Here is a 24,898-nt window from a genome sequence, read left to right on the forward strand (position 1 = left end):
TTTCTTATTTTGGAAACTTAAGTCACCCTAGAGCTTGAAAACTTTGACTACCATTGCTGTTTTTAGCCTTGCAACAAACCTGAGCTTTTATCACCTGTTGACTTTTTTTTTTAAATATACTAAATGTGGGTTTTGAAAGTTGAAATCTCCTTGGGGGATAATAAGTTTCTTATGAAGAGCCACTTGTGACTAACTTTTGGCTGTTGACATCTACTGCCTTATGTGGTTTTTCCTAATTGAACAAGCAAACGAAATTTTGAATACTCCCCTAAATTTTCAGCAGTGATATAAGTTAAACTTATGCACATAAACACCATGAAGTATTTTAGAAAGAGCAGTAGATTTGGAATCCAAGGACCTGGGTATGGATCCCAGATCTGGATCTTAACTTTGTTTGTGAGTTTAAGTTACCTAACCTCTTGGGTCTCCATTTCTTCATCTCTAAGATGAAGGGGTTGAACTAGATCAGGGGTGGGGAATCTGCGGCCTCGAGGCCACATGTAGCCCTCTAGGTCCTCAAGTGTGGCCCTTTAACTGAATCTAAACTTCACAGAACAAATCCCCTTAATAAAAGGATTTGTTCTGTAAAACTTGGACTTAGTCAAAAGGCTGCACCCGAGGATCTACAAGGCCACATGTGGCACTTGAGGCTATAGGTTCCCAACCACTGATGATTTCAAAGATTCCTTTCAGCCTTAAATCCTTTGACTTGCAGTGCAGTAGAGCCTCCCCCAAAGTATGCACTTCAAATTAGAAAATTAAATGAATGAATGAAATAAATGAAAAAAAATTAACGACTTGAAAAGTATTTATTTGGTGTTTACTGTGTGCCAGGCACTGTGCTGAGTGCTGAGTATACAGATAGAAATTGAGGGAGACAGTACATATAAGACAGTACAGCTTCAGAGCAAATGGAAAGACTTGAAAGTCTTAAGGGATGATGCTGTAGAGTGGGTAGCAATTTTTGTGGGTCCTTAGAATACTTGGTGGCATCTCATTTTCGGAAATTTCACTACATCTTGATCTCTCTATTTTGAGAGAACAAGCCCATTGAATAAAAAAAAAAATAAAGTAAAATAAAAATAAAAAGCAAACCCATTGAATGAATGGGGTTTTTTGTTTGTTTTTGTTTTTCAGTTTCCACTGTGTAATAGTGACTTCCCACATGAAAAAGAAAGGTGCTTTGGGGTTTTTATTTACACAATAAGAACAGATTTTTTAAAAGTAATTGATGATTTTTGGAATTTATTTTCAGTTTAAGAAATAGCTCATTCATAATCATAAAATTTCCTTACGCTACATAGTACTATATATAATTTCATTCCCAGGAGTTCAGATTATAAATTTGGCTATCAATGGCCATCATGTTGGGTTCTCCATTTTTAAGTCTTCCTAATATCCCTGAGTTGTGTGCTTAGGGGCGCTTCACTTTTTTTTCCCTAGAACTGTAGTTCAAAGTGTTTTCATTCACTAAACTAAAAATTTGCAGCCTCCAACATCAGAGAATGTTTTAGCCATGAATTTGGGAGCCAGTAAAAAATTGGTCGCCGTGCCCTTATAGCTGAGTAGCTCGAGCTAATAAATTATTCAGTGGTACCAGCACAGACTCTCTGAAATGAATTTTCAGAAATCTTCCCAGCCCTGAAGAAAGGAAGGACACTGTCCCCAGATCCTCATTTAGATTTCTGTCTTTGGCATATAGCAGAAAATCCAGTGTAAACCACCTGCTATGCATTCATTGTAAAATAGAGAAATCCACTGGTACTGGATCCCATTCTAACCAATATGAGCCAGGTAAATAGACTGTGTTATTTTAAATCTTTCTGGCCCAGATATCTTTGGCAGTCCTTTGGGTATTGAATGGTATATTTAAACTTCTGTTGGGGAACACTGGCCTACCATTGGATGTGTATGGATTGTTTTTTAAGTTCTCATTTAGGCTGGGAAGACCACCTCTGAATTATGTCTAAGAATACTTCTCTGTAGTGAGTATTATTTTAATCAAACCAATTTCTGGATTCTGAGCTGTAGAGTTTAATGCTTCCTGTTGTATTCTTGTGTATGGTGCCTGTGTTCCTCTCTTTGCTTTTTTCTTGAGTACCTCTGTTTTGTGTCTTCGTCTTTTGTGCATTGCTGACAAGCAGGGAGAGAGAAATAATAGAGAATTTTAGCTGGAAAAAAGCCACGGGCTTAAAATGAAAGGTTAAGTTTGGTTTCCTAGTATAGGAACATTCATGTTACGTTTTTCAAAAAGTTAATTTTAAAATCCAGGTATCTCATTGTCTTCTTGACAATGATTTTGGTGGAAATAAAAGATGCAGAAAAAATTCTTGTTCATCCTACAATCTCTGAGTAATTTTTATATGCCAGGGGACTGGGCGAGGCTGCTGCATCCGTCTGATCTCTGGTACATGGCTTCCACATAAATGGCTGTTTACTTCAGTGGAATTGATACTATAGAGATAATATAGGGATTGTGTTTTGTACATGTTACCTAAAGATTTCACCTTTACAGGACATGAAAGTTCCTTCCCCTTAAAGGACACATGCAAGTTGCCAAATATGTTAACAGTGAAATTCTAGGGACCTGCTTATTCCCTTCAAAAGAGATCTGAGCTTTCCCCTGGCAAAGTATTTAAGTATTTTGGTGTCTCTGTTGTCCCAGGTACTCCACCCCCACTAGCACATCCCTTCTCTTTTCATAGTTCACTTCCTCTAGGTACCTGAGGATCTTCAAGATGGCATTCCACCTGAGTCTTCCTATAGTGACTGTACCATGTTTTAGAAATGAGTCAGACTTGTCCACTTTAACTTTCTCTCGGGATCCCTTTCTGGAGGAACAGCTAGATAAGCTAATAAACCAACCCCATGATAGTTTTTTAGTGAATGCTAATAGCTTAGAGTTTTAGAATACCTTGTTCCGTCTTGTGTCAGCCTCCCTCTCTCTAATACAGTTATGTTATCAGAGACCCTCTACACACACAATTCCTTAACCCAAAGGAATGATTTTAATGGAAAGAATTTCAAACACTAGAGCAGACCAGTGGAGGAGATGGTTTTTGAAGAGGCAAATTTATCGGCATGTTGCGGAATCATACCACAGAGTTACCCATGTGCCCTATCTGCACGTAGGGTTAGCCTAGCACCCATTCAGATCCACACTACTTTTAATTAGTGCTCTGACCTTGACCTGATTATCAGGCCCCACCTTAGATCTTGTATTTGGGGGTGGAAGGTGGGGAAGGAGAGGCAGAAGGTGGAAATATGGTCCTCTCATTTCCTATTGGTACCCCCATGGAGAAACAGCTTGTATATGGAATTTTACTGTAGTCAGTCTCTTTAGGAATGTGATTTTTCTGTGTCTATAAGAATACTTTTCACTATTGGAGTATCTAGAATGGTAAAATGGAACAGAAGAATGTTTTTTACATTTGGAGCAGCAAAGTGTTTTTCTTCCCTAAATCTCACTTTTCTGCATGGAAGTTAAGATATTAAACTAAAGAACCATAATATTAAATTAAAGAATTTTTACACTTTAACTGGTCCTCAGAAATTATCTCATCCAGACCATTCATTTCACAGATCAAGGAGTGATTCGAGGGAGTGCCAAAAGGCTTTTCTAAAAACACCTTTTCTGCTTTGTGTATTCTAAATGCTTTTTTCCCACCTGAATGCTTCTTGGCCTCACTTATGCTCCAGAATCGATAGCACAACTCAGTGCGAAGCATCCATGCCTCCCATTTCCATCTTGACCATTGGTCAACCCCAACAGGAAGTTCCAAGAGGCTCGTTGACCGGGTGTTTCAATTTACTATAATCTTGAGTTCATATTAAAGGAGATTTTTTTTTTTAGTACCCAAAGGATACTTTGCTGGCTTCCTCTTTTAATCTGCAGCATCCATGAGCTACTTCCCAACACTATATTGTTGTAATTTTTCTGCCTTACTTAATTTGTCCCAAACTCTCATACTTGAGACAGGAATAGGATATTTATTTGCTGTGACATGGAACTCAAAAACTTTTGGTTAAAATTAGGTTAGGAAAGTATTTTGTGTGGCATCGTGGGCTAGTAGAAGAGTACTGAATTGGTACTTAGGAGTCCTATGATAAATGACTTCCCTTCTCCATTTAAGGAGTACCCCCAGTCCAGCTATCTTTTCATTTCCTATCAGGCTGCACCCCTCTGGGCTGTTGTATCATGCCCCAGAAACCTCTTCATCCTGGAAAATGACTTCAGCCCTGGAATTCACACCTCAGTTGTACTCTCTACCCTCAGAGCCATCATGTCCCTAAGGTGGGGTATATTCTCCCTGTCCCTTTTTCATCTTTCTTTTATGTATTGTCTGCCCTCCTTGAGGGCAGAAACTGTCTTTTTGCTTATATTTGTATTCCCAGCTCTTAGCATGGTGCTTGACACTTGAACACTTATTGACTGATTCACTGACTAGTTACCTCAGTTTTCTCAGATGTAAAATGAAAGAGTTGTATCTCGAGGTCGATGCCACCTTGGAGGAAAGAATTGTTCTAATACCAGACTAAAGAATAGCTCAGGTCCAAACCTAAATCTTTGTTGTAGGTAATGGGGGTAATTCATAGAATTGTAAAGCCTAGAGATAGAAGGCATCTTAAAAAACATCTGGTCTCATGGGAAGTGAATTGTCCAAGATGTCTCAGCAGTTTAGTGGCAAAGTCGAATCTAGAATTCAAGCTCCTTACATTCCTGTTGAGAGCTTTTTTCTGTTGAGTTAAATTGCCTTGTCCCCTATTTAAGTGGTTTGATCATTTGGATTTCTGATTTTTCAAGCCAAGTAACAGATGCAGCGTATTATAGCATTGATATTAATCACTTTTTATTTTTTTTCAGCTTGACATATGGTCTAAGTCCAACTATCAGGTGTTCCAAAAGGTAAGTTATGCATTTTGTTTCTTGTTTAAAAAATTTGAGAGACGTTGAAGGCTTTGCTATTTGAGTTGCGGTTTTTAATGAATTTTTTAGTAATAATAATAACTAACATTTACATAGCCCTTACCATGTGGCAGGCACTGTGCTAAGCACTTTACAATCATTATCTCATTTTATCCTCACAACAGCACTGGCAGGTAGGAGTTAATGTTATCCCCATTTCATAGTTGAGGAAACTAAAGCAGACAGGTTAAGTGATTTGCTTAGGATCATACAGCTAGTAGGTATCTGAGGCTATATTTGAACTCAGGTCTTCCTGACTCCAGACCCAGTGCTCTCTGTTACCTATAGAGAGATTCTGATGTCCAGTAGTCAAAATGGTGTTTATTACATGACTACTGAGTATAAAGATCTCTCCAAAATAGCTAGTGATCTCCTTAATTACCAGATACTATGACCTTTTCTTAGTCATCATTCTTCTTGACCTTTTGGTAGCATTGGACACTGCTAACCACCTTCTGTTCCTGGGTATTCTTTCCTCTCTGGGTTTTGGGGACATTACTCTTTTATAGTTTTCCTGGTTGTCTGCTTGCTTCTTTTCTAGATCATTATACATGATGTTCCACACCCCTGCTTATGTACCTCTAGGCTCTCACTAAGCTACACCTTATACCTTTCTATACCCTCTCTTCTCAGTAACCTCGTCAGCTCCCATAGGTTCAGTTATCCTCTCTATGCAGGTAACCTACTACTTGCAAAGCATTCTGGTAGGTACTAAGTCAGTTAATCAGCAGGTATTTATTAAGTACTGGTTATATGCTAAGCTCTCTTTTAGCCAGTGGGTATTCTAGTATCAAGAACGAAACAATCCCTACCCTCAATGAGCTTACATTCCATTGGAGGGATAACAAGTACATATAAAATATGCATATATAAAATAAGTATAAAATTGATAAATATGTACACACACACACGCAAAGTAGTTAAATTGAAAGGTAGTTGGCTTTTTTTTTTTTTGCTTTTTAGTGAGGCAGTTGGGGTTGCGTGACTTGCCCAGGGTCACACAGCTAGTAAGCTTTAAGTGTCTGAGGCTGGATTTGAACTCAAGTCTTCTTGATTCCAAGGCCAGAACTCTATTCACTGCATCACCTAGCTGCCTATTTTTATGTTTTATTTTATTTTATTTTTTTGGAAGGTGGTTTCAGAGGGGTTCCACTCACACTTGGGGGGATCAGGAAAGCCCTCGGGTGGAATATGATGCCTGAGGGGCATCTTAAAGAAAAAGAGGGACTCCTTGGGGACTATGTTCCAGGCATGGGAGATAGCCAGTCCAAAGGTGTGGTGATAGAAATGTACTATTTTGTATGAGCAACAGAAAGAAGGAAGGTTTAGCTGGATTGTAGAGTGACAGAGGGATCCAGTGAGGCTAGAATTAGGGCTGGGTGCTTAATAAATGCTTCCGAATTGATTGAACTATGGTAAGCATTTTTCATGCTCATATGTCCTGAGAGCTTTTCCCATAGCCTTGCCTAGCTAGCCTGAGAGAATCCTGGTTCCCCTTTCCCCCTCTTCAAAGAAGAGTTTCTACCCATTCACTCACCTTTTGCCCAGCTATTCGTTATCCACAACCCCCACAATAGTATTTGGAGCCAACTTCCTTGTACTAATTAAGAAACAGTATATTCCCCCTCCCCTTTTTTAATTTTATTAATTTATTTTGATTTATCAACAATCACTTCCATATGCTTTTGAGTTGAAAATTTTTCTCCCCCTTCCCCCCCCACCTTCCCCAAGATGGTGCACAATCTGATATAGGTTTTACATTTACATACCCATTAAACATATTTTCACATTAGTGAAGTTGTAAGTAAAAATTAAAACCTCCTCCTATTGGAGGAACCCTCAGAAAGATGAAACAAAACTCAACAGAACGTAAAAATAAGTGATAGCAATTCGACTTCCATAGTTCTTTCTTTGGATGTGGACAGCATTTTCCATCCCGAGGCCTCTGGAGATGCCTTAGATCCTCGTAATGCTGAGAAAGGTTCAGTTTAACAATCTTAGTCATTGCATAACATGGCTGTTATTGTGTACAAAGTCCTCTTGGTTCTACTCACTTCACTTAGCATCAGACCATATAAGTCTTTCCAGGTTTTTCTGAAGTCAGCCTGTTCATCATTTCTTATAGCACAATAGTATTCCATTACATTCATATACCACAACTTACTCAGCCATTCCCCAATTGATGGGCATCCTCTCAATTTCCAATTCTTTGCCACCACAAAAATGGCTGCTTATGAACATTTTTGTACATGTGGGTCCTTTTCCCATTCGTTTGATCTCTTTGGGATATAGCCCTAGAAGTGCTGTTGCTGGATCAAAGGGTATGCATATTTTTGTAGCCCTTTGGGCATAGTTCCAAATTGTTCTCCAAAATGGTTGGATCATTTCACAACTCCACCAACAATGTATTAGTATTTCAATTTTCCCACATCTTCTCCAACATTTATCATTTTCCTGTTTTGTCATGTTGGCCAATCTGATAGGTATGATGTGGTACCTCAGAGTTGTTTTGATTTGTATTTCTCTAATCAATAATGATTTAGAGCATTTTTTCATGTGACTATAGATGGCTTTAATTTCTTCATCTGAGAACTGTCTGTTCATATCCTTTGACCATTTATCAATTGGGGAAATATTTTCCCTTTTTTCTAACATATCCTTGCCAAAGTTTGTTTTCCTTCCATAATGCAGATAATAGTTGACTTTAATTTATAACTAAAAATGCTTCTAACAAAGGTGTTTGGTTATCATCAAGTAATGTGTACTGTCTGAAGATATTAGTACTAATATGCTAGTCTTGATGTACAAAAAGATATGTTTAGCTTAATTGGTAGTAGTGGAGTTACTCTGATTCTCAACATTTTTCATTAGTGATTCCCCTCATGACCAAAGGCAACACAGTTGGCATAGATGTGAAATAAATCAAAACCAACTAGTGAGGAGGGGAGAATCCAAACCATGATCATGACCTCTTTACCACCATGACCTAACCAATGGAGATAACCAGTCATGTAATGAAGAAAATAGACTCCTTACCATCTAGAATTTTAGAGGATCACGGTATATTCTAATTTGGTCTTTATTGCAGTGAGCCAAGTACTTAATCTTAACCTTCTTATCTAAGTGACCATACCTAGGGGAGAAATTCATTTGTTTAGCGTGCACAAATTCTTGGTCTTAAACATGCACTTCTTCCTTGCAGTCTTGTCTTGTAATTTTCTCCCTAGTAGTTTGTGAAAAACATTCTAGGGAGAGGGAATTCTGCTCATTATCTATTGCTTCCTTTGTTAAAGCAGAGTCCCTTTTATTTTTTAACTGGTCTTACAATTTCTGCACTCTGTAGTGTTGCAGTTAATTTCGAGCTTCTGGTTCCACAGAAAGTGGATGATCACTTCACTTATGGCAATAAGCACCATGGACCAACAACCTAGTATTTTAATAGTGGTCTAATTTTCATGCAGATACCCTTTACTCAAGAACATCATTGCCTTTACATACATTTTTTAAAATGCTCTGCCTTATGAACATTTTTGAATGCAAGGTAGTAGCAATTTATTAGAAAGTCGTACAACGTATAAAGAATAGAGTTGGATAGATTGTGCCTTGTTTTTATTTCACATGCTGTAAAAATAACCTATCAAAAGATCTACAAAAGAGCTGAGAATCTCACGCTCAAAAGGCTGAAAACCTCTCATGCCCGCTCGTCCTTATGGGTGTCACCTGGCCCTAAGTGTTTTATCACTAATAAACTTTTCCTCTGGCTGAAAAAAAAAATAACCTATCAAACACTTTGTTTAAAAATGGAGAGGGCGGGGTAGCTAGGTGGCACAGTGGATAGAGCACTGGTCCTGGAGTTCAAATCTGGCCTCAGACACATAACATTCACTAGCTGTGTGACTCTGGGCAAGTCACTTAACCCCAACTGCCTCACCCCCAAAAAAAAAAAAAGGTGGAGGGGGGGAATCAATCAGTTCAAATTGAACTAGAGTTTAAGGTTAGATATCCATTAAAAGGAAAAAAAAGATTAGATATCCATTTGAAGGGATTTAGGGATTCCTGTTGTTTCCTTACCTGCAATTTAACTAACAGATTGGAAGCTAGAACTCAGAGGATGAAAATGTATGGATCTGAGGGAATGGAATAAGTATCATCTGGTCATGTATTTATACATTGACACTAAAAATTACAAATTCCCCCTCTGTATTCTACATGTAATTTAAAATATAATAGTCTTATCTCTGATATTAGAATCAGAAAGATAAAAGGCCAGCTCTTTGGGTGTAGGCTATAGAATATTTGTGTCAAATACTAAAGGCAGATATCATTGAAGTCCTTTTTTCTCTTGAGACAGGTAAGAATTAGTGGATTAGAGAATCTTCTCTCTTCTCTAGTGAAATATTTTCTTTGCTGTGTCAAGTAGATAAGAACATAGTGGAAAGTCATCCAGTACAGAGTTAACCTTAATAATCCTTTATCAATAAAGCTTTGAACTAATTATTGCCGTGGAAAGGGTTTGGATTTTGTAATGAAATATATTTTCATATAACATGGTATGTTCTTCCTGAAGATGTTTGTATAGTGGTAAAATAGGTAACGTTGATGAGGAAATAATGTAGAAATGGCCGTAATATTTTTATTTAATAGTGTCCATCTTAATTAGTGCAATTAGAATGTCTAGTGGTCAGAAGTTGTAACTTTCCACTGTTTCACTCAACTAACCAGCCACCTTCTACTTTCTGTTCAAAGCTAGAACACAGCCAATACTGGATATGGACTTTGAAAGTGTGGCCTTGCTTTTTGGTGTAGTCTTCCATGAAGTTTACTCCTGCCCTTTACCCAACATGATTTCAGGGTAAAAATAGTGAAAGATAGGTGTTGGGCACAAACCTAACTAAACCTGTCCTTTTTAGGATTGACTGGCTTGCCACAACCAGCTGTCCACTTTACTTTTGTATCAAGTAATTGGTCTTCTCATCCACCTGGAGAATACTGTTTTATAAACATAGTAGTTCTGTCTGTAGTAACACTTTCCTACTAGTCAATCCAAATATTCCTTTTCAGGCTTTTATCTTTTTTTTTTTCCTTCCCACTTGTGTATAGTAATTTGTAGTAAGTTCAGTTATCAACATTATTCAGGAAGGCTTGTGGGAACAGATAGTACTTTATCCTTGATATAAAGGATTTCCGTGAATGTATGACTATGGACATATTTGTGTATTTAAGCGAGAAAATGGTTCCCCAACTTCCTAATGGTTAGTAGTGGGGAGATACTATAATTCTCTATCTCAGCTACCTCCGCTAAGCTGAGAATAACTTACTAGCAGCAACAGCTAAAGTAATATCATTGGAGAAATTTTGATTCCACATTTCTTTGGTGTTAGGGCTTCCTTCCTTTGGCACTCACTATGTGGTAGAAATCACTGTTGCATGTGTTTTCCAGCCCACAAATAGTAGCAGTAAGCCACAACAGAAAGGGCCCCAGCGTGCTAAGAAAGCAGGGAGCCCTTCGAGGTCTTTTCCTTCAGTGTGATGGTGAAGGACAGGGGAATTGCCTGGCAGAACCAGCCCAGGTTCCTAAACTCCAATGAATGCCACAAGGATTGCATCAAGGACTGACAAAACATGTACACACCTGTCAGAATCTTCCAGGGCCTGTGGTCTGTGTCAGAGGGGCACGACCAGGATCTTGTGATTCTGCAGCTAACCCTGACAAAGGAAGCTGAAATTTGTTCTTCCTTTTTATTTCAAGCTTTGACACCATCCCCAAGCCTTTGCTCTCCTCCTTATTAGACCCCTTATCTAAGTGTATCTAAGTGGATTAGGGCTGGGGACAGCTCTCAGTGGACCCATTACTGCTAACAGGTCTCATCATTTACTGTGGTCCCCTGGGGACTTCTTGAACTTCATCCTGAGGTGAAGAAGCTTTTTATAGCCAGCATAGCTACAGCAGGGTGGATTCAGAGAATGGAACTCCGAAATAAGGGGAGGGGTTGGGGGGGACTATCTGAAAGGGCAGGAACACAAAGAGCCATGAATGGTTTTAGTGTGTTCATATTTTTCTGACATTTAAACTCTGCAGGTGCAGTGACTGTTTTGATCTTTAACCCTCTCGTTTCAACACAGTGTGAATTTTTATACAGTAACTTAGGGAGAATGAGAGTGAATCTAGAGTTCCTGACTGTGTTAAATCTTGGCTGGATGTCTAAAGAAAAGAGGCAAGGTGTGTAGAATGCCAGGTAGCCAGGCAGAGAATTGAAAGATGGGATCATAAGGATCAGCACACAGTTCTCTTCGCTTTTTTTTTTTACTTAGAAGTAAAACCAAAAAATAGCCTTTGGGTCAGCTAGTTCTTTATATGGCAACAAGTCAGTCATTTTCCTGACAGCATTGTGCAGCTGAAGGAGCCCAGGGTTACAGTTTTATTTTTGTCACTATCTTGAATGATCTTGGGCATGTCTCTCCTTTTGGACCTCCGTTTTATCTTCTATGAAATTGAAAGAGTGAACTCTAGATGGTAGCTTTTTACAAAAATAAAACAAAAGTATCAAGTAGTACACCCCAAATCCAATCAAAGAATAGATTCTGAGTGGGCCAGACTGATTCCAGGATTGGTTTTTAAAATAAGTATCAGGTCCTTCAGGATTGGACATTCCGTGATCCTTAGTGGCAGATCTATGCTTAACCATTTGGTTGAGAAAGCTATAGGTTTTGCCCTGAATTTGCTCATTCAGCATTGCTGTTAGAACCTTTTTTTCCAGACCTCAAGCTGGGCCTCGGCTTTAAAATTGCTTACATTTTACCTGGCTGTGTTTATTGAGATTCCTCAGAGTACCAGGCACTTACTGCAACTCACTACTGGTATACATGACATCCTGAAAGTTTGCTGGTGGTTTGTAATAGGTTAAGTGTGTTAATAAGAATTCAGTATTCCTAAATGGAATTGTTCGGTTGTAAACTGTGCACATCATGGCTCCCCACATAAGGAGACCACACCTGCATAGCATGCTATCCCTCTAATCACAAAGGGTTAGGAGTGTACCATCTCTGTATATATAGATGTATATGCTCATTGTGTGGTGTTTTGGGGCAATGTAAATGCTAATAACTATTAAGTAAAACCATTCCCTTAGACTTCACAATCTGACCAGGTGTGATAATTATACTTAGGCTCTCCTTCCACCAGCTCCATGGCTTCCTTTTTAGGAATTCACTTCAAAAGCCATAAATGAAGGGTTTTAAGAGGCTAAGAGGTAGGTTTTATGTGTCAGTGCTTGGACTTTATAGTAAATCATAGTTCTCTTTCATTCAACAAGATATTTATACAAGACCATTATTATACAATTCCCCCATATCTTGCCAGAAAGAACCTAGCAAGAAATAGTCTGGGAAACTTAATCTGAGTGAGGGTATTCTCTACAAAGCAACAGAAGCTTTTGTTGTTTTCTAAGGAAGAGAGGGAGTTATATATCGTTGTTGGTTGTGTATACATTTGTTTACCAGGCACTGAATTCTTGCTTCACATATTTTGTGTATTTGTAGAGTTGTAGGATTTTTGTACCCAGTGAAGCCCAGGGAGCAGTTTTCACCAGTGCAAGGACAAGCGATCAGCCTAATATATGAAAATGTATTCCTGTCAATAATCTTTGAATAAGTGACCATGCAGGATGAATGCATGCAGGAGATAAATATTGGGGTATTGATGGCATTTGGCAAAAGAGAGAAGATGGGCATTTCCAGGGTCATCCTGAACGAAGGTCAGCCCCTCCCTGGGCCGTTGGTTTGTCTATATCAGATAAGCTGGGTAAGCAGAACTTATAAATAGTGAGCCTTGTTAAACTTCAGCTCTGGGGGCCTGTGCAGCTGATTGTTGCCAACTAGGATCAGTATGCTACTGCCCAGACAGTTGAAATGTTTCAGCATTTTATTAGACACATTTTATTAGACACATTTAGATGTACTTCTGAAACCCCTGTCCCCCTCTCTACTACCGCCTTCCCACTTGCCAACTACTTTAAGCATCTAAAACCAGAAAAAGATTAATCAGTGATTGATTCTTAACACCCATTCCGCCTATCCCCTGTCTTGGGGTTTGGGGTTTTTTTTTTCCTTCTGTTTTTGATACCTATGTTTCATCTAAGGTCCCTTTCCTCTCCCAGGCTTCCTTAGCAGCCGGAGGGTTCTATCTGAGTAGAAGGTGCTTGCCTGTTACCACCTTTACTAAAACATAATGGAATTGCCCTTGGTGATGACTATTTGAGTCCCATCCTGCTTTCTCTTTTAGAGACATTATGAATTGCATTGAAAGTGGTTTGTGGGTTTCTGGCATTAGAAAAGTAATGGAATAGTAATTTTTCATTTCTATAGCTTCTTTCTTCTTAAGGACTTATGTAAGACTACGTAAACCCCCAAGACAGGACTGGTGACCTGTTCTGTGGTTGAGGGATGGGAAAAGAGGAGCTCCTTCAAAACAGTGAGTAGAAAAAGAGCCTAGGCCAGAGAAACTATAGATCCTCTGGTCACCATGAGGAGAAAGGCCATAGCTCTGAAATTCTCCCTGTGAGCCTGCTCAGTATTCAGTTTGGCTGTTACTCCAGTGCTGACTCACTGTGTGAACTTAGACTGTAGGTCATAGAATCCTCCAACTTAAAGAGAGCTTAGAATTTGTTCCAACTCCCTCATTTTATAGATGAGGAAACTGAGGCCTGGGTATGATTTCCCTCAGTTTACACAGCTAATTAATGGCAAAGCTAAGACTGAAACCTAGGCCTCCAGGGCTCTCTCTGCTAATATCAATCACTTTGCCATTCTCCTGAGCAGCTAGATTGTATATATTCTCTTATTTGGTATACAATTCATAGTTTCCCAAAGTGGGTGATACTGCCCTCTTGGGGGGGGGGTGCTGGAATGATCCAGAGGAGTGGTAGTAGCCTCGGGTCCAGTTGGGGGGTACTGAATAAAAATAAAGGTTAACTTAACCTAACCCCAGGGCAGGGCTGAGTAATTTTTTTTTTAAAGGGGACAGTAGGCCAAATAAGTTTGGGAACTTTTGGACATGATTGTCTCCATATTTTCCTGATAACCTTGATATATCTTTATGTGTTCTCTGACTATCCAGCTGTTTCTACTGAAAATAATATTGTTCCAAATGAGTATAGAACAATTCAGGTGTCTTTTTATTTTCTTGGCAACCTGCAGTTGAATCTGGTGTTTTACCATTAAGAAATAGTTCCAAACAGCAAAGACTTTTTTTAAAAAGTTGGCTAAATCACCTTAACTCTTCAATTCATCAGGAATTCCTCAGCAACTTGTGGGGTTCACAGGCCAATCTTCTTGCTTTGTTCTACCCTTCCCCTCTACCCTTAACATCCTCAGGGCTATCCCCCCTTCCCCCCAGCCAGCTAGGGTTATTCCCTGTACTGCCTCCCTGGCCAGTTTCCTACGATTCTGACCTTTCTAGACCTCCCAAACATCAAAACTGCCCTGTGTCCCAATCTGTCTTTTAGATGACTAACCAGTTAATCCATTAATCTCTTCTTATGAGGAAAGTAGGTTCTCAACAGGAGCCTCCTGGAGAGTGGGCTAAAATATTCTGTGACTGTGATTGTGTTGGGGAAATTCCCAGCATGAATTTAGATCAGTGAGGCAACTAGAGCCTTTGAGCACCTTTTCACTTGTATTGCACAGGCAATCAATAAGCTCATAGGAATTCGAGTTGGAAGGGACCTAAGACATCTCTTCCCTTGCCCGGGATCACACAGGATTTTTGAACCCTGGTGCTCTGACCCCAGTTTCATGCTTTTTCCACCACACTTTGCTGACCTCCTCTTCCTTTCTTCCTTCTTAAACTCCCACACCTATAGAAAATTGCAATCTTTTGGCCCCATCTCATAGCAGCATTTTTTTGACTGAGGTGGATAACTTACAAGTCCTTCAGAGCCCTTGCAAACTGCTCCTTCATCAAGCAGAAGAGGCAATATTGATTTTCTTGAGGTAATCCCTACCCCCCATAGGCTTAGATGTTTCCAGCTTAGGCTTTCTAGGCTTGCTTAACCTGTGGAGTACAAATCTAGAAAATGGATTACAGTCTAGCTCTGCATAATAGAAAAAAAAATAATACAATAAACCTCTTCTTTGTATTCCATCATGCTTTTAACACCTTTTTAGAAAGAAGGCTATCTGGCCTGCTTTTTCATCTTACTCTAAAAACATTACTTTCATATTTAACTAATGAGTTTTGAAATTTGAAATAACTTCATTTTTCAGAACCAGAAAGACATCTGGAATCTGTACTTCTGGGGATTTGTTTTGAAGATGATCCTTAAGGTCCCTTCTCATGCTAACTTCTTTTGAGCAATCTTCCTAATAAGAGGACATGTCCCTAGAGCAGCGTAGCTAGCAGTGATCATTTCTTATTTGAACACTTAGTCTCATAGGTTCAAATCTTGGACTCCAGGATGAGGTAGAATGATATAACTGACAGAGCCCAGGATCTGGATGAAGTCAGAGAGAAGGCTTAGATTTGAATTCTGGTTCTCCCACTTAATATTCATTGCTGGCAAAGAGGCATCATGGAATAGAGAGCTGGCCTCACAGACAGGAGGATCGGGGGTTCAAGTCCTGCCTCTGATACATATTGCCTTGTGACTCTGGGCAAATCACTTAACTTCTCAGTGACCCAGGCAACTCTGTAAGATTTTAAGTTAGCAGCTGAGCTATACTGGTACAGGTTTCCTCACTCTTAGCTCTTTACACTGATGGAAATTACCAATCCAGTCAAAAAAGAATAATAATGTCTATGATAATAGGCATTTATGTGGTGATTTATAAAAAGACATCTCCTTTTATTTGTATAACTATCCTATGAGTTAGATAATATAGCTATTTTTTATCCCCATTTTATGAATTATAAAACTGAAGTTCATAGATTGGCTTGACCAGGGCCAACACAGCTAGCAGGTCTTGCAAATGGGATTGAAAACCAGGTCTCCAGCACTCTTTCTGCCACTGCACCACCAAAATATTTGACCTCAGGCAAATCAGTACACACTTACTCTCCATCCCAACTATAGCCTTACTTCCTTTGTGGCCTTGGGCAAATTGCTTCACCCTAAAGAGGCTGGACTCGATGATACCTGAAGACTCTTCCCCTTCAAATTCTATCATTCCATAAGTGAATGTATGAATGAATGAACATTTATGTATACTGTGCTGAGTGCTGGGGACACAGACATAAAAGTGAGATAGTTCCTGCTCTCAAGGGCTTACATTCTAAAGGAAGGGAAACAGAACAAGTAGGGAATTGGAGCCAGGGAAGAGAGTTGTGGTGGGGGGAATCCCAAGGGTGGTGACTGGATTATCATGACCTTTCTAGTAGTGATCTTAATCACTGTGCCCATAGCAAGAGGTGAAATGCAAGAGGTAGGATGGGGGAGAACTCTCAGGGCAAGGGTGGGGTGATCCTCAGTTATTCTTAGGAGAAGCCTAAATCCCTAGGTAGCATTAGAGGAAGGATTCTGTCCAAATTAAATTTTATTTCCCTAAATGAGGGAACAACATAAGGTGCAGACTGGTAGCAAATGTTTGACCTTGCTGCCTACTAGCTACAGTTAGAGCTCATGCAATCCATTGAAATGGTAGGGATAGCATACAGATTTCCTACACAAAGAACCATACTGTGTCAGTAATTTCCATGGTTCACATAAGAATCCTCTGAGCTATTTATAACCTTCCATCCACACAAAAAACCCTAGCTGTCATATGGCACAGGGCCCTTGGAGAAGTAGAAAACGACAACATCAGAGCAGCAGGTGAGGGTCCCAGAGTACAAGCAAGAACCCAGCCACCCCACTTACCTTCCTAGGCTCTTTTGATCTTTGTGAAGAAGAAATACTCTCAGTTTCACTAGGTGAAGGATGGAAGTAGAGATTAAGGAAACAGGAGTTTTTCAAGGGCTTGTATAAGTACAAATTAGTGTGTTTAGACTAGAGCAGGCAATCTCTTCATGCCTTCTTCATTCAGGATACTTGATAGGGCCTGGTAATCCTACAGGCCACACCATATTGTCTCCTCAGCGAGAAAGTAAATAAATGTGGTCAAGGTACCCATTGCCTTGAGGTAATCAGGTGGCACCTGCTTGACATTCATTTAGAATCTTAGGACTGGGAGCTTTAAAGTCCTTTACTTCCTTTCCAGTCCTCTCTTTTTGCAAGTTTGGAAACTCAGACCAGGGAAGTGCATGCATACCCAAAGTCCTGTAGCCCTCAGTAGCAGAGGGGGCCCAGATTGGTGTGCTTTCATAGAGCTTGTGATGCACCAAGCACCACTGCATTTTGTGCAGCACACTTTGATATTCGTTATGTTTTCACATCTGTTCTCTCTCATTTGCTCCCCACAATCCCTGTTGAGGGTAGGCAGATTTTCTTGCCCCATTTTGCAGAGGAGCAAATTGTGGCTCAGAAAGTTTAAATGATTTTTTTGTGGTCATACAGCTAGCTAATAGCAAAACCAGCTCTTCTGACTTAAGAGTCTAGAACACTTTCTTGTAATGCATGCTGCCATCTATGTTGTGCACTCTCTCCAAAAACAGGGTCAGTGTAAAAAGCCAGGCTTTATCTGTGTTCTTTAGGAGCAGCTAGAGTATGGAGGGCAAACAGATTCTGGCACTCTACTATACTTCTCTTAAATAAGTAAACACATGGATACTTAACTTTCCCTATTTCTTAATCTTACAAGGTCTATCTTTGATATGTAGGAGTCACTCTTTCTCTTGATTTTGTAAGGGAAAGCTTTACTTTTCTCTTTTCTGCGTTCATCACAGATAATATACATTATTGTTACTTTAAGAAAGAAAGAAGGCAAAGGCCTAATATAATTGTTGAAGCAGGATTTTCCAAGCTCAGTTCATAACTCATTCAGCCACAGCCCAGGGTCATGCTACTACCCACTAGTGGTCAAAACTGTCATTGCAATGTAGAAATAAAAATAGATCATTAGTTCAAATAAGGCTAATTACCATATGCAAGGAGATATGAGAAAGATTATGGAGGTAGAATCAAAAGAATTTGGCAACCACTCCCTTATGGGGGTGAGAACAAGAGAAAAGGCAGCTGACTCGCAAGTGTTTGAGGCTGGGTGCTCAGGTGGTTGGTGAAGATCTTTGTATTGGAGGTGACAGTACTCTCTCGCTATCCCCTTATTTATCCTTGGCTGATCCCCAAGACAAATTAGGAAATAGTGAGAGTGCACCTGTTGCCCCAAACCATACCTCATTAAAAGAAAAAATAAAGACAAACCCTTGTAATCAATATACATAGTCAAGCAAAACAAACATAGTCTATATCCATTGCTCTCAGTGATCTCATGCTGCTTGCTGGCAGAAGAGCTCAATTTTTTAGTCAGTCAGCAAGCATTTATTAAGAGTTGATTATACACAAGGCATTTCACTCAGTGCTGTGGATGAAAGGAAAAGGAAACAAAAAAAGCCTCTGCCCTCAAAGAACTTAAACTCTAAGGAAAGAAAAATGTGTGTACAGGTAGTTCTCACCTTATGGAAGTGGATCACTTTGCAGGCCTTTATGTAATTTTGTATAATGTGAATTTCTCCTCAGATGTGAGACCAGGGACAGAGAAGCAAGAGCAAAGGGAGGAGAGGGTGGGGTCAGGGCCGGATGCAGGGTGGGCATGGGGTGGGGGGTTGATGGACATGGACACAGACAGGAGAGGACCAGGACCAGACAGGAAGTACTCTAGTGCAGAGGAGGGCTGAACTAGGGGAGGGGTAGCTGGAACAGAGCAAAGGTCTCTCAGGGCTGGACGTCTAAAGCCAAGCCCCTGGTCCAACACATTGCCTCCATTCTTCTGCTTTCACTTGTAAGGCTTTGGAGTTTTTTTGGGAGGGTTTTTTTGGTGGGAGTGGTAGGAGGCCTGGAGCTCTAAGCCTAGGGACAGGAATGGAGAGAGAGGGAGAGCATAGTACTGTACAGTAAAGTTAACATAGGTGGGTTTTTTGGAATGTGGATTTTGAATTCTTTACTTAAATTAAAGTTGAATTTGCAAAAGTGATAACTGTGTACTTACACATTGGTACGTACAAGAAACATAGAAAATGAATGGAGGGTAGCCTCAGAGAGAAAGGCACTGGCATCTGGGGGAACCAGGAAAGACCTCCTACAAAAGGTGATGCTTGGACTGAGTCTTAAAGGAGACTGTGGACTCCAAGAGGCAGAGGTTGGAAGGCAGAAAAGATGTGGAGGTGGAAGGTGGGACGTCATGTGTGAGGCTGAACCTAAGAGCATGTGGAAAGTGGCCAGGTGTAAGAAGACTGGAAAGGGAGGAAGGGACCAGCGTGGGAAAAGCTTGAAATGCCCAGTGGGGTCTTTATTTTGACACCTCAGAAGAATCGGTATTGTAAGTGACACAAAGAGAGTTGGCCGGCAGGTATATATGGCCTGTAGTGCTACCAGCAACAGCCCGCGCTCAAGAAGTGGCAGAGGAGAAGGCAGGCCACAAAGGACAGACAGACAGCCTGAGCACTGCGGGGGGCCTCTACCAAAGCAGAAAAGAACCAGGGAGACTTCCAGGGCTTGGGGTAAGTCTCCGTGGAGGATTCACGGGAGGACAGGGGTGAGGATTACACAGTGTAGGGAGGTGTAGTACCCCTGAAAGACATACAGACCTCAAGGAGATCATGGGACCTTCGATGCAACAACAGTAATACTATCTATCTGTTCCCTAGGTGGATGTGAAAAATGTGAGATCTCATATGAATCAGCTTGACTCCTGTAGATGAGCCCATTCTGTCATTCTTAAGATCTCTGCTATAAAAAATATGCACTGACTAGGAAAGCAAGTCTGAGGCTGTGTGAACGGGAGAAGCTGCTGAACCTCTCAGAACCCCAGTTTCCCCAACTGTAAAACAAGTATGCTAAATACTATGATTCCTGCTAATCCCTCATAGAGTTGTTGTAAGGAGAGTGATTTCTATGCCATAAAGCCTTATGTAAATAAGAGTAGGGATTAAGACATGCATAAGTGCAAAGGAGAGAGTCAGGCATTGCTATGTAAAATGTTTTGTTATTTTGCAAGGTTGTGTGTCAGAAAAGAAGCATGGTTGTCCAAAATTCTGGATTCCATTCCAATCTATTGTATGGTTGGTGTCTTCCCCAGGGCTGAGAGGAGACTTTATCTGCACACCTTTACAGACCTCTGTGTGATTTTATGTAATGTGAATTTCCCCTCAGATGTGAGACCAGGGACAGAGAAGCAAGAGCAAAGGGAGGAGAGGGCGGGGTCAGGGTCAGATACAGGGTGGGCATCAGGGGGCAGATGGACATGGACACAGATAGGAGAGGACCAGGGCCAGACAGGAGGTACCCTAGTGCAGAGGAGGGCTGGACTAGGGAAGGGGTAGCTGGAGCAGAGCAAAGCCATCCCAACTTATGAACTGCGGAGGGTCTTGCTTTTTTAAAATGACAACAGCTGGATAATGCAAAGTTAATTTTTTAAAAAGTCTGTTCTTCTGAAAGGTAAAAAATAAATAAAATGATAACAGCTGGTGGCTGCCATTGTGAGGCATTCTCTTTATTCCTCCTCTCTCCCTGTCCTTCACACAATTGGCTTTCTGTGTATGTCTTCCCTCTCTTTGATTTTCCTGAACACTAGAGATGAAGAAAACTCTTATCAATCTTCAGGGAAAAAGAAATTTTAAGAATTAGGCTATAAGAAAGTTCATCCTGCTGAACCCAAATCTGCTTAATGAACCCCAGAAGTTAGGATGAGATGCTCATACAAGGAGGGATTAAGTCTCTACCTGCAGATTTGTGATGGTAGCTATGGAGGGTCCCCATTCGCCTGGGTGCTCTGCTATAGCATTAGTATAACTGATATATGCACATTTGACTAAACAATGTTGATGTTTATTTAAACATGCTTTTTCTTCCTTTTTCATTTGAGGCAGTATGGTATAGTCAGTAGATCACTGGAATGATAGACAAGAAACATAGCATCTAGTCCTGGACCTGCCATGACTAGCTATAAAGGCTATTTCTTCATTTAACCAACATGTATTAGATGCTTACTATGTACCAGGCTCTGTGCTAGGCACTGAGGATACAAAGATTAAAAATAAAGGTTCCTGCCCTCAAAGAGCTTATATTATATTGGGAAACAACATGTGCATAAAAAATTAAATACAAAATACTTTCTAAGGAAAGGACATTAAGAACTGGAGGGAATCCAAATAGGTGATCCTACGGGGTAGGGTTGAGGAAGGAGTGCATTGAGGACAGCGTGTGCTGTCCAGAGCTGGGGGATGGAAGGTCACGTACTAAGAAGAACAAACAAGTCAGTTTGACTTGAAAGTAGCGTATACAGAACATGATGTGGAGTTAACCTGAAAGGTAGGCCATAACTGGACCGTGAAAGGCTTTAAAAGTCAAAGACATACAATTGTGTTTTATCCTAGAGACAGTAGGGAGCCACTTGAACTTTTTGAATGACACCTGTGTTTTAAAACAGCAAGGAACTAATCTTGGTTAAACGGGGTGATGCCACGTTAGACAACTATGAAGGTACGGTTTATAAAGCAAAGACCATCTGTTGGCTGTGGGACTTGGAAGATGTTGCCCCTTACACAAAATAAACTATCTGACAATTTCCAGTGAGAAGCAGGGGGAGAAAATATATCCCTAAATGAGACAGAGAATCTGCAGGTTTTTCTTAGCTTAGAAGTGAAATGTTCCTGCCATCAGTAAAACCTCATGTACTGACCCTCCTGTTCAGAACAGGCCGTTCTTTCTGCTGTCCCCACCCTCACTGGGTGCCCTCCAAGTCATTTTCTGCTCTCTCATTCTTTCTTTCTCACTCTCTTCTTTGCTGGGTTCGACCTAGTCTGTTGTCACGGTTCCATTTATCCCTCCCTCCTTCTTTCCCTCCCCAGCCTTCCCTTGTGTTTGGCTCCCACTTTGATCTTTTAGAGGCATTGCTCTCCTTCCTAGCACTTACCTGGGCAATGAATCACCTCTTTTTTGTTCAGAACCTAAGTGCTCTTCCACTACCCTGGCACCTTTTATCTGCTTGTGGAATTTCATTAGCTTCCTGTTATAATAGAACCCGCATCTGTGTGCTGATGCTGAAATGAATTTGAATTAGTTAATAGCATTTGTTCTCCCATCCCCCACCCAACCCTCAGGCGTGTTTTCCTGTGTCTTGGATGCAAAATTAGGATCAACCTTGTTACTGAAAAGTATAAAATGAGAAAAAGACATTTGATGTTTAAGAAGAACACGTTGGTTAAGAATGTATCTGAAATCCAGTGGACATTTTGTCTCTGGGCTGTGGGCTAGGAATCCAAGAACTAATTGAGGGCAGGAGTATGGAAAGAATACAGAAAATTAGTCAGTTTTGTTTTCTCGTATTAAAATATGACTGTAACTGACTAGATGGGAAATGAAAGCAATTAACTAGCTCTCCAGCCCTGAAAAAAGCTGTCATCTGAGCAAATAAAGGGAAATTCTTTCAAATTAAGCTTTTAGAGGAAAGAAAAGCACTAAATTTGGTCAGCCTGCTGACCCATCTGCTGGCCAGCATCAGAAATACCAGCTGCACTGCTTGAACTCTGCAGGTTGAAGCAGAGCCCTAGTAACTTTGCTGAGCAGTCTAGAGGAAGATCTTTCAGTCAGTTCCAAGTTTTCTTCTGAATTATAGTGTCCGCTTGATAGAGTATTTGCTCGCAGATCTCCCAACATATCATTTATAGGAGAGAACTTGTCCAGAAAGGGAGTCAGGGTTGGAGAACACTCAACTTGGAGACAAAGCTAAAGCTCCCTATTCACTCTGCTGCTTCTTGTCTGGGGAGCCTCAGTCACCTCATCTCTGGGCTCCTCCTCTCAAAGACAAACTGGATGACCTTAGGGAGCCTTGCAAACCTGAAGAGTCTCTGATTCTAAGACCTTGGCTCTCCTAGGCAGTGATGAGCTGGGGAAAGGTGAAAAATTGAAACCCAGGCTAGCTAGGTAAAGGATTTGCCTGCCTAAGTTCAAGCAGCTAGTTGGTTAACAGGGTCCCTGGTTTCAAGAGTCATCCATCAGCATCTTTTTCCCACTGCACAGTCACCGTTTCTACTTCTTCACCCTCTCAACCAGCTAATCAGCAGGATATAAAGGGTGGGCTTTTATGCTTTAGCTAGTTACCAGGAGTGCTAATCTCAATTTTTCAAGTGACTTTATTTTGGTAGTCTATTTTTTTGGTAATAATTTTCAGGTAGCCTGTATTTTGGTACTTGGGAACAATTCAATTTCAGTGAATGTATTCGTTTGGAATCACAGAAGGTCAGTAAGTTGAACATGATATAAATATATCAAGAGTCTTCCCATTTCAGGAGGAAGAATCTTGCCAGTGTCTTAGGTGAATTAAGAAAACTGCACTGTAATATGTAGGTCTTTATCAGGTAAAGAACAGGGTAACAATTTGCAGAATGTTATGTCACAAAGGGAAACCATTTAATTATCTAACCCTTGCCTGTATTCGCTACTTGAAATGTTGCTATATTAAAAATTAACTTTATATATTTTTTTCTCCTGATTTGGTTTAGAGTGGCCCTTAACTCACATTTTTTTCTTTCACTCAGGTGACAGATCATGCCACCACTGCCCTCCTCCATTATCAGTTGCCCCAGATGCCAGATGTTGTGGTCAGGTCTTTCATGGTAAGTGGCGTTAGCATAAAATTCCTACCACTGACACCTCCAGATTGATACCAACAACAATAGTAATAAGAGAGTAGCTTGAAAGGTAGCTCTTGCAGCCTCCTTCTATCTTCACATGACTTGTGAGTCTCAAACCAGAAAATGGGACCTCTCGTTTACCATTAATGAGAAACCATTATCTGTACAACTTCCAGGTCTTTCCCATAATTGCTGAAAAAGAGGGAGAATTGGGATAGATTTTCCAAGACACTAACTTCTAACTTCCCACGAATATTGTAAACCTTTATTTTATAAAGAATCGAAACTTAGGCTATGCAACAACCATTTGATAGGCTAAATGTTTAAGTACCTGCTGTTTAGCTTATATAATGTTAAGCAACTGGTTTGACTGATTTTTTGACTGAATTGACCAGTTGTTCTAACATCTTGTTGGCATGGCCTCACTCCCACAGCATCTGGCCCCATCTTTAAGCGCAGTTCAATTCTTTTTTCCCTTTATATTAGAAAAGTTGGCTCTGAAAGAACATAGTCCAAGCCCTTATTGACAGACAAGAACTTACCTCTGAATGAGGTTCTTCATCTCTAAATAAATGCTGGCAGCTGGGTGGGGTAGTTTTTGTCCATTTCATGTAAAAATTTGTGCCTGAAATTAAGGTTTGGAAACCAGTGGTATGTTTAAAGTCACAGCCTCCTTTAATCAATTGACTAAAGCAGAGTGTTGACAGTCTGAACTGAAAACTTCATTTTGGATGAATGTGAGTGATAACCCTAAGCCTGGCTTGTCTAAGTTCACTGTTTCCCTTGAGTGACCTGCCTTTGGGCTTTTAGGAGATGTAATTTTTACAGTGAGGGAAGATAAGCTTCCTCAAACTGAAGCAAATGTTTAGCAATTGAACGGGACAGGTCAGTTTGTCCTTCTCCCCACGTCTGCTGCTGATCTCCAAAGATCTAGTCCTTTTGAAGGAGACCTATTGACTATCCAAGCTTTACCCCTCTGGAGGAGGCAGTGATGAAAATGGAAGGATTTGTATCAATAAACTCGGCTGACCTCCACTTCAGAGAACAGTTTTCTCATATTGACTTAATTCAGTGGGACTTGAAATGACAAGATTCATGTGCACCCTTCACAGCAAGAACTCGCTTGCCTGGATATTTTTTTTTTTTAGATAGTGAATCTCCTTGAGCTTAGAATTGAGTTATACAATTCTCATCCTTATTTATGATGCTTG

At 40.3% G+C, this 24,898-nt stretch overlaps 1 protein-coding gene across 1 annotated transcript in view; it reads left to right on the forward strand.

Moving 5' to 3' along the window:
- MED27 (mediator complex subunit 27) overlaps positions 1 to 24,898 on the forward strand; it is a 237,357-nt gene that overhangs the window by 211,200 nt on the left and 1,259 nt on the right. The window contains exons 6-7 of the mRNA XM_020973552.2: positions 4,865 to 4,906; positions 23,592 to 23,669. Of these exons, the coding sequence (XP_020829211.1) occupies positions 4,865 to 4,906; positions 23,592 to 23,669 (120 nt within the window). The remainder of the gene's footprint in view (positions 1 to 4,864; positions 4,907 to 23,591; positions 23,670 to 24,898) is intronic.

Source organism: Phascolarctos cinereus, unplaced genomic scaffold, assembly GCF_003287225.1.
Source record: "Phascolarctos cinereus isolate Bilbo 61053 unplaced genomic scaffold, phaCin_HiC Scaffold_2;HRSCAF=192, whole genome shotgun sequence".
Taxonomy (NCBI): Eukaryota; Metazoa; Chordata; class Mammalia; order Diprotodontia; family Phascolarctidae; genus Phascolarctos; species Phascolarctos cinereus.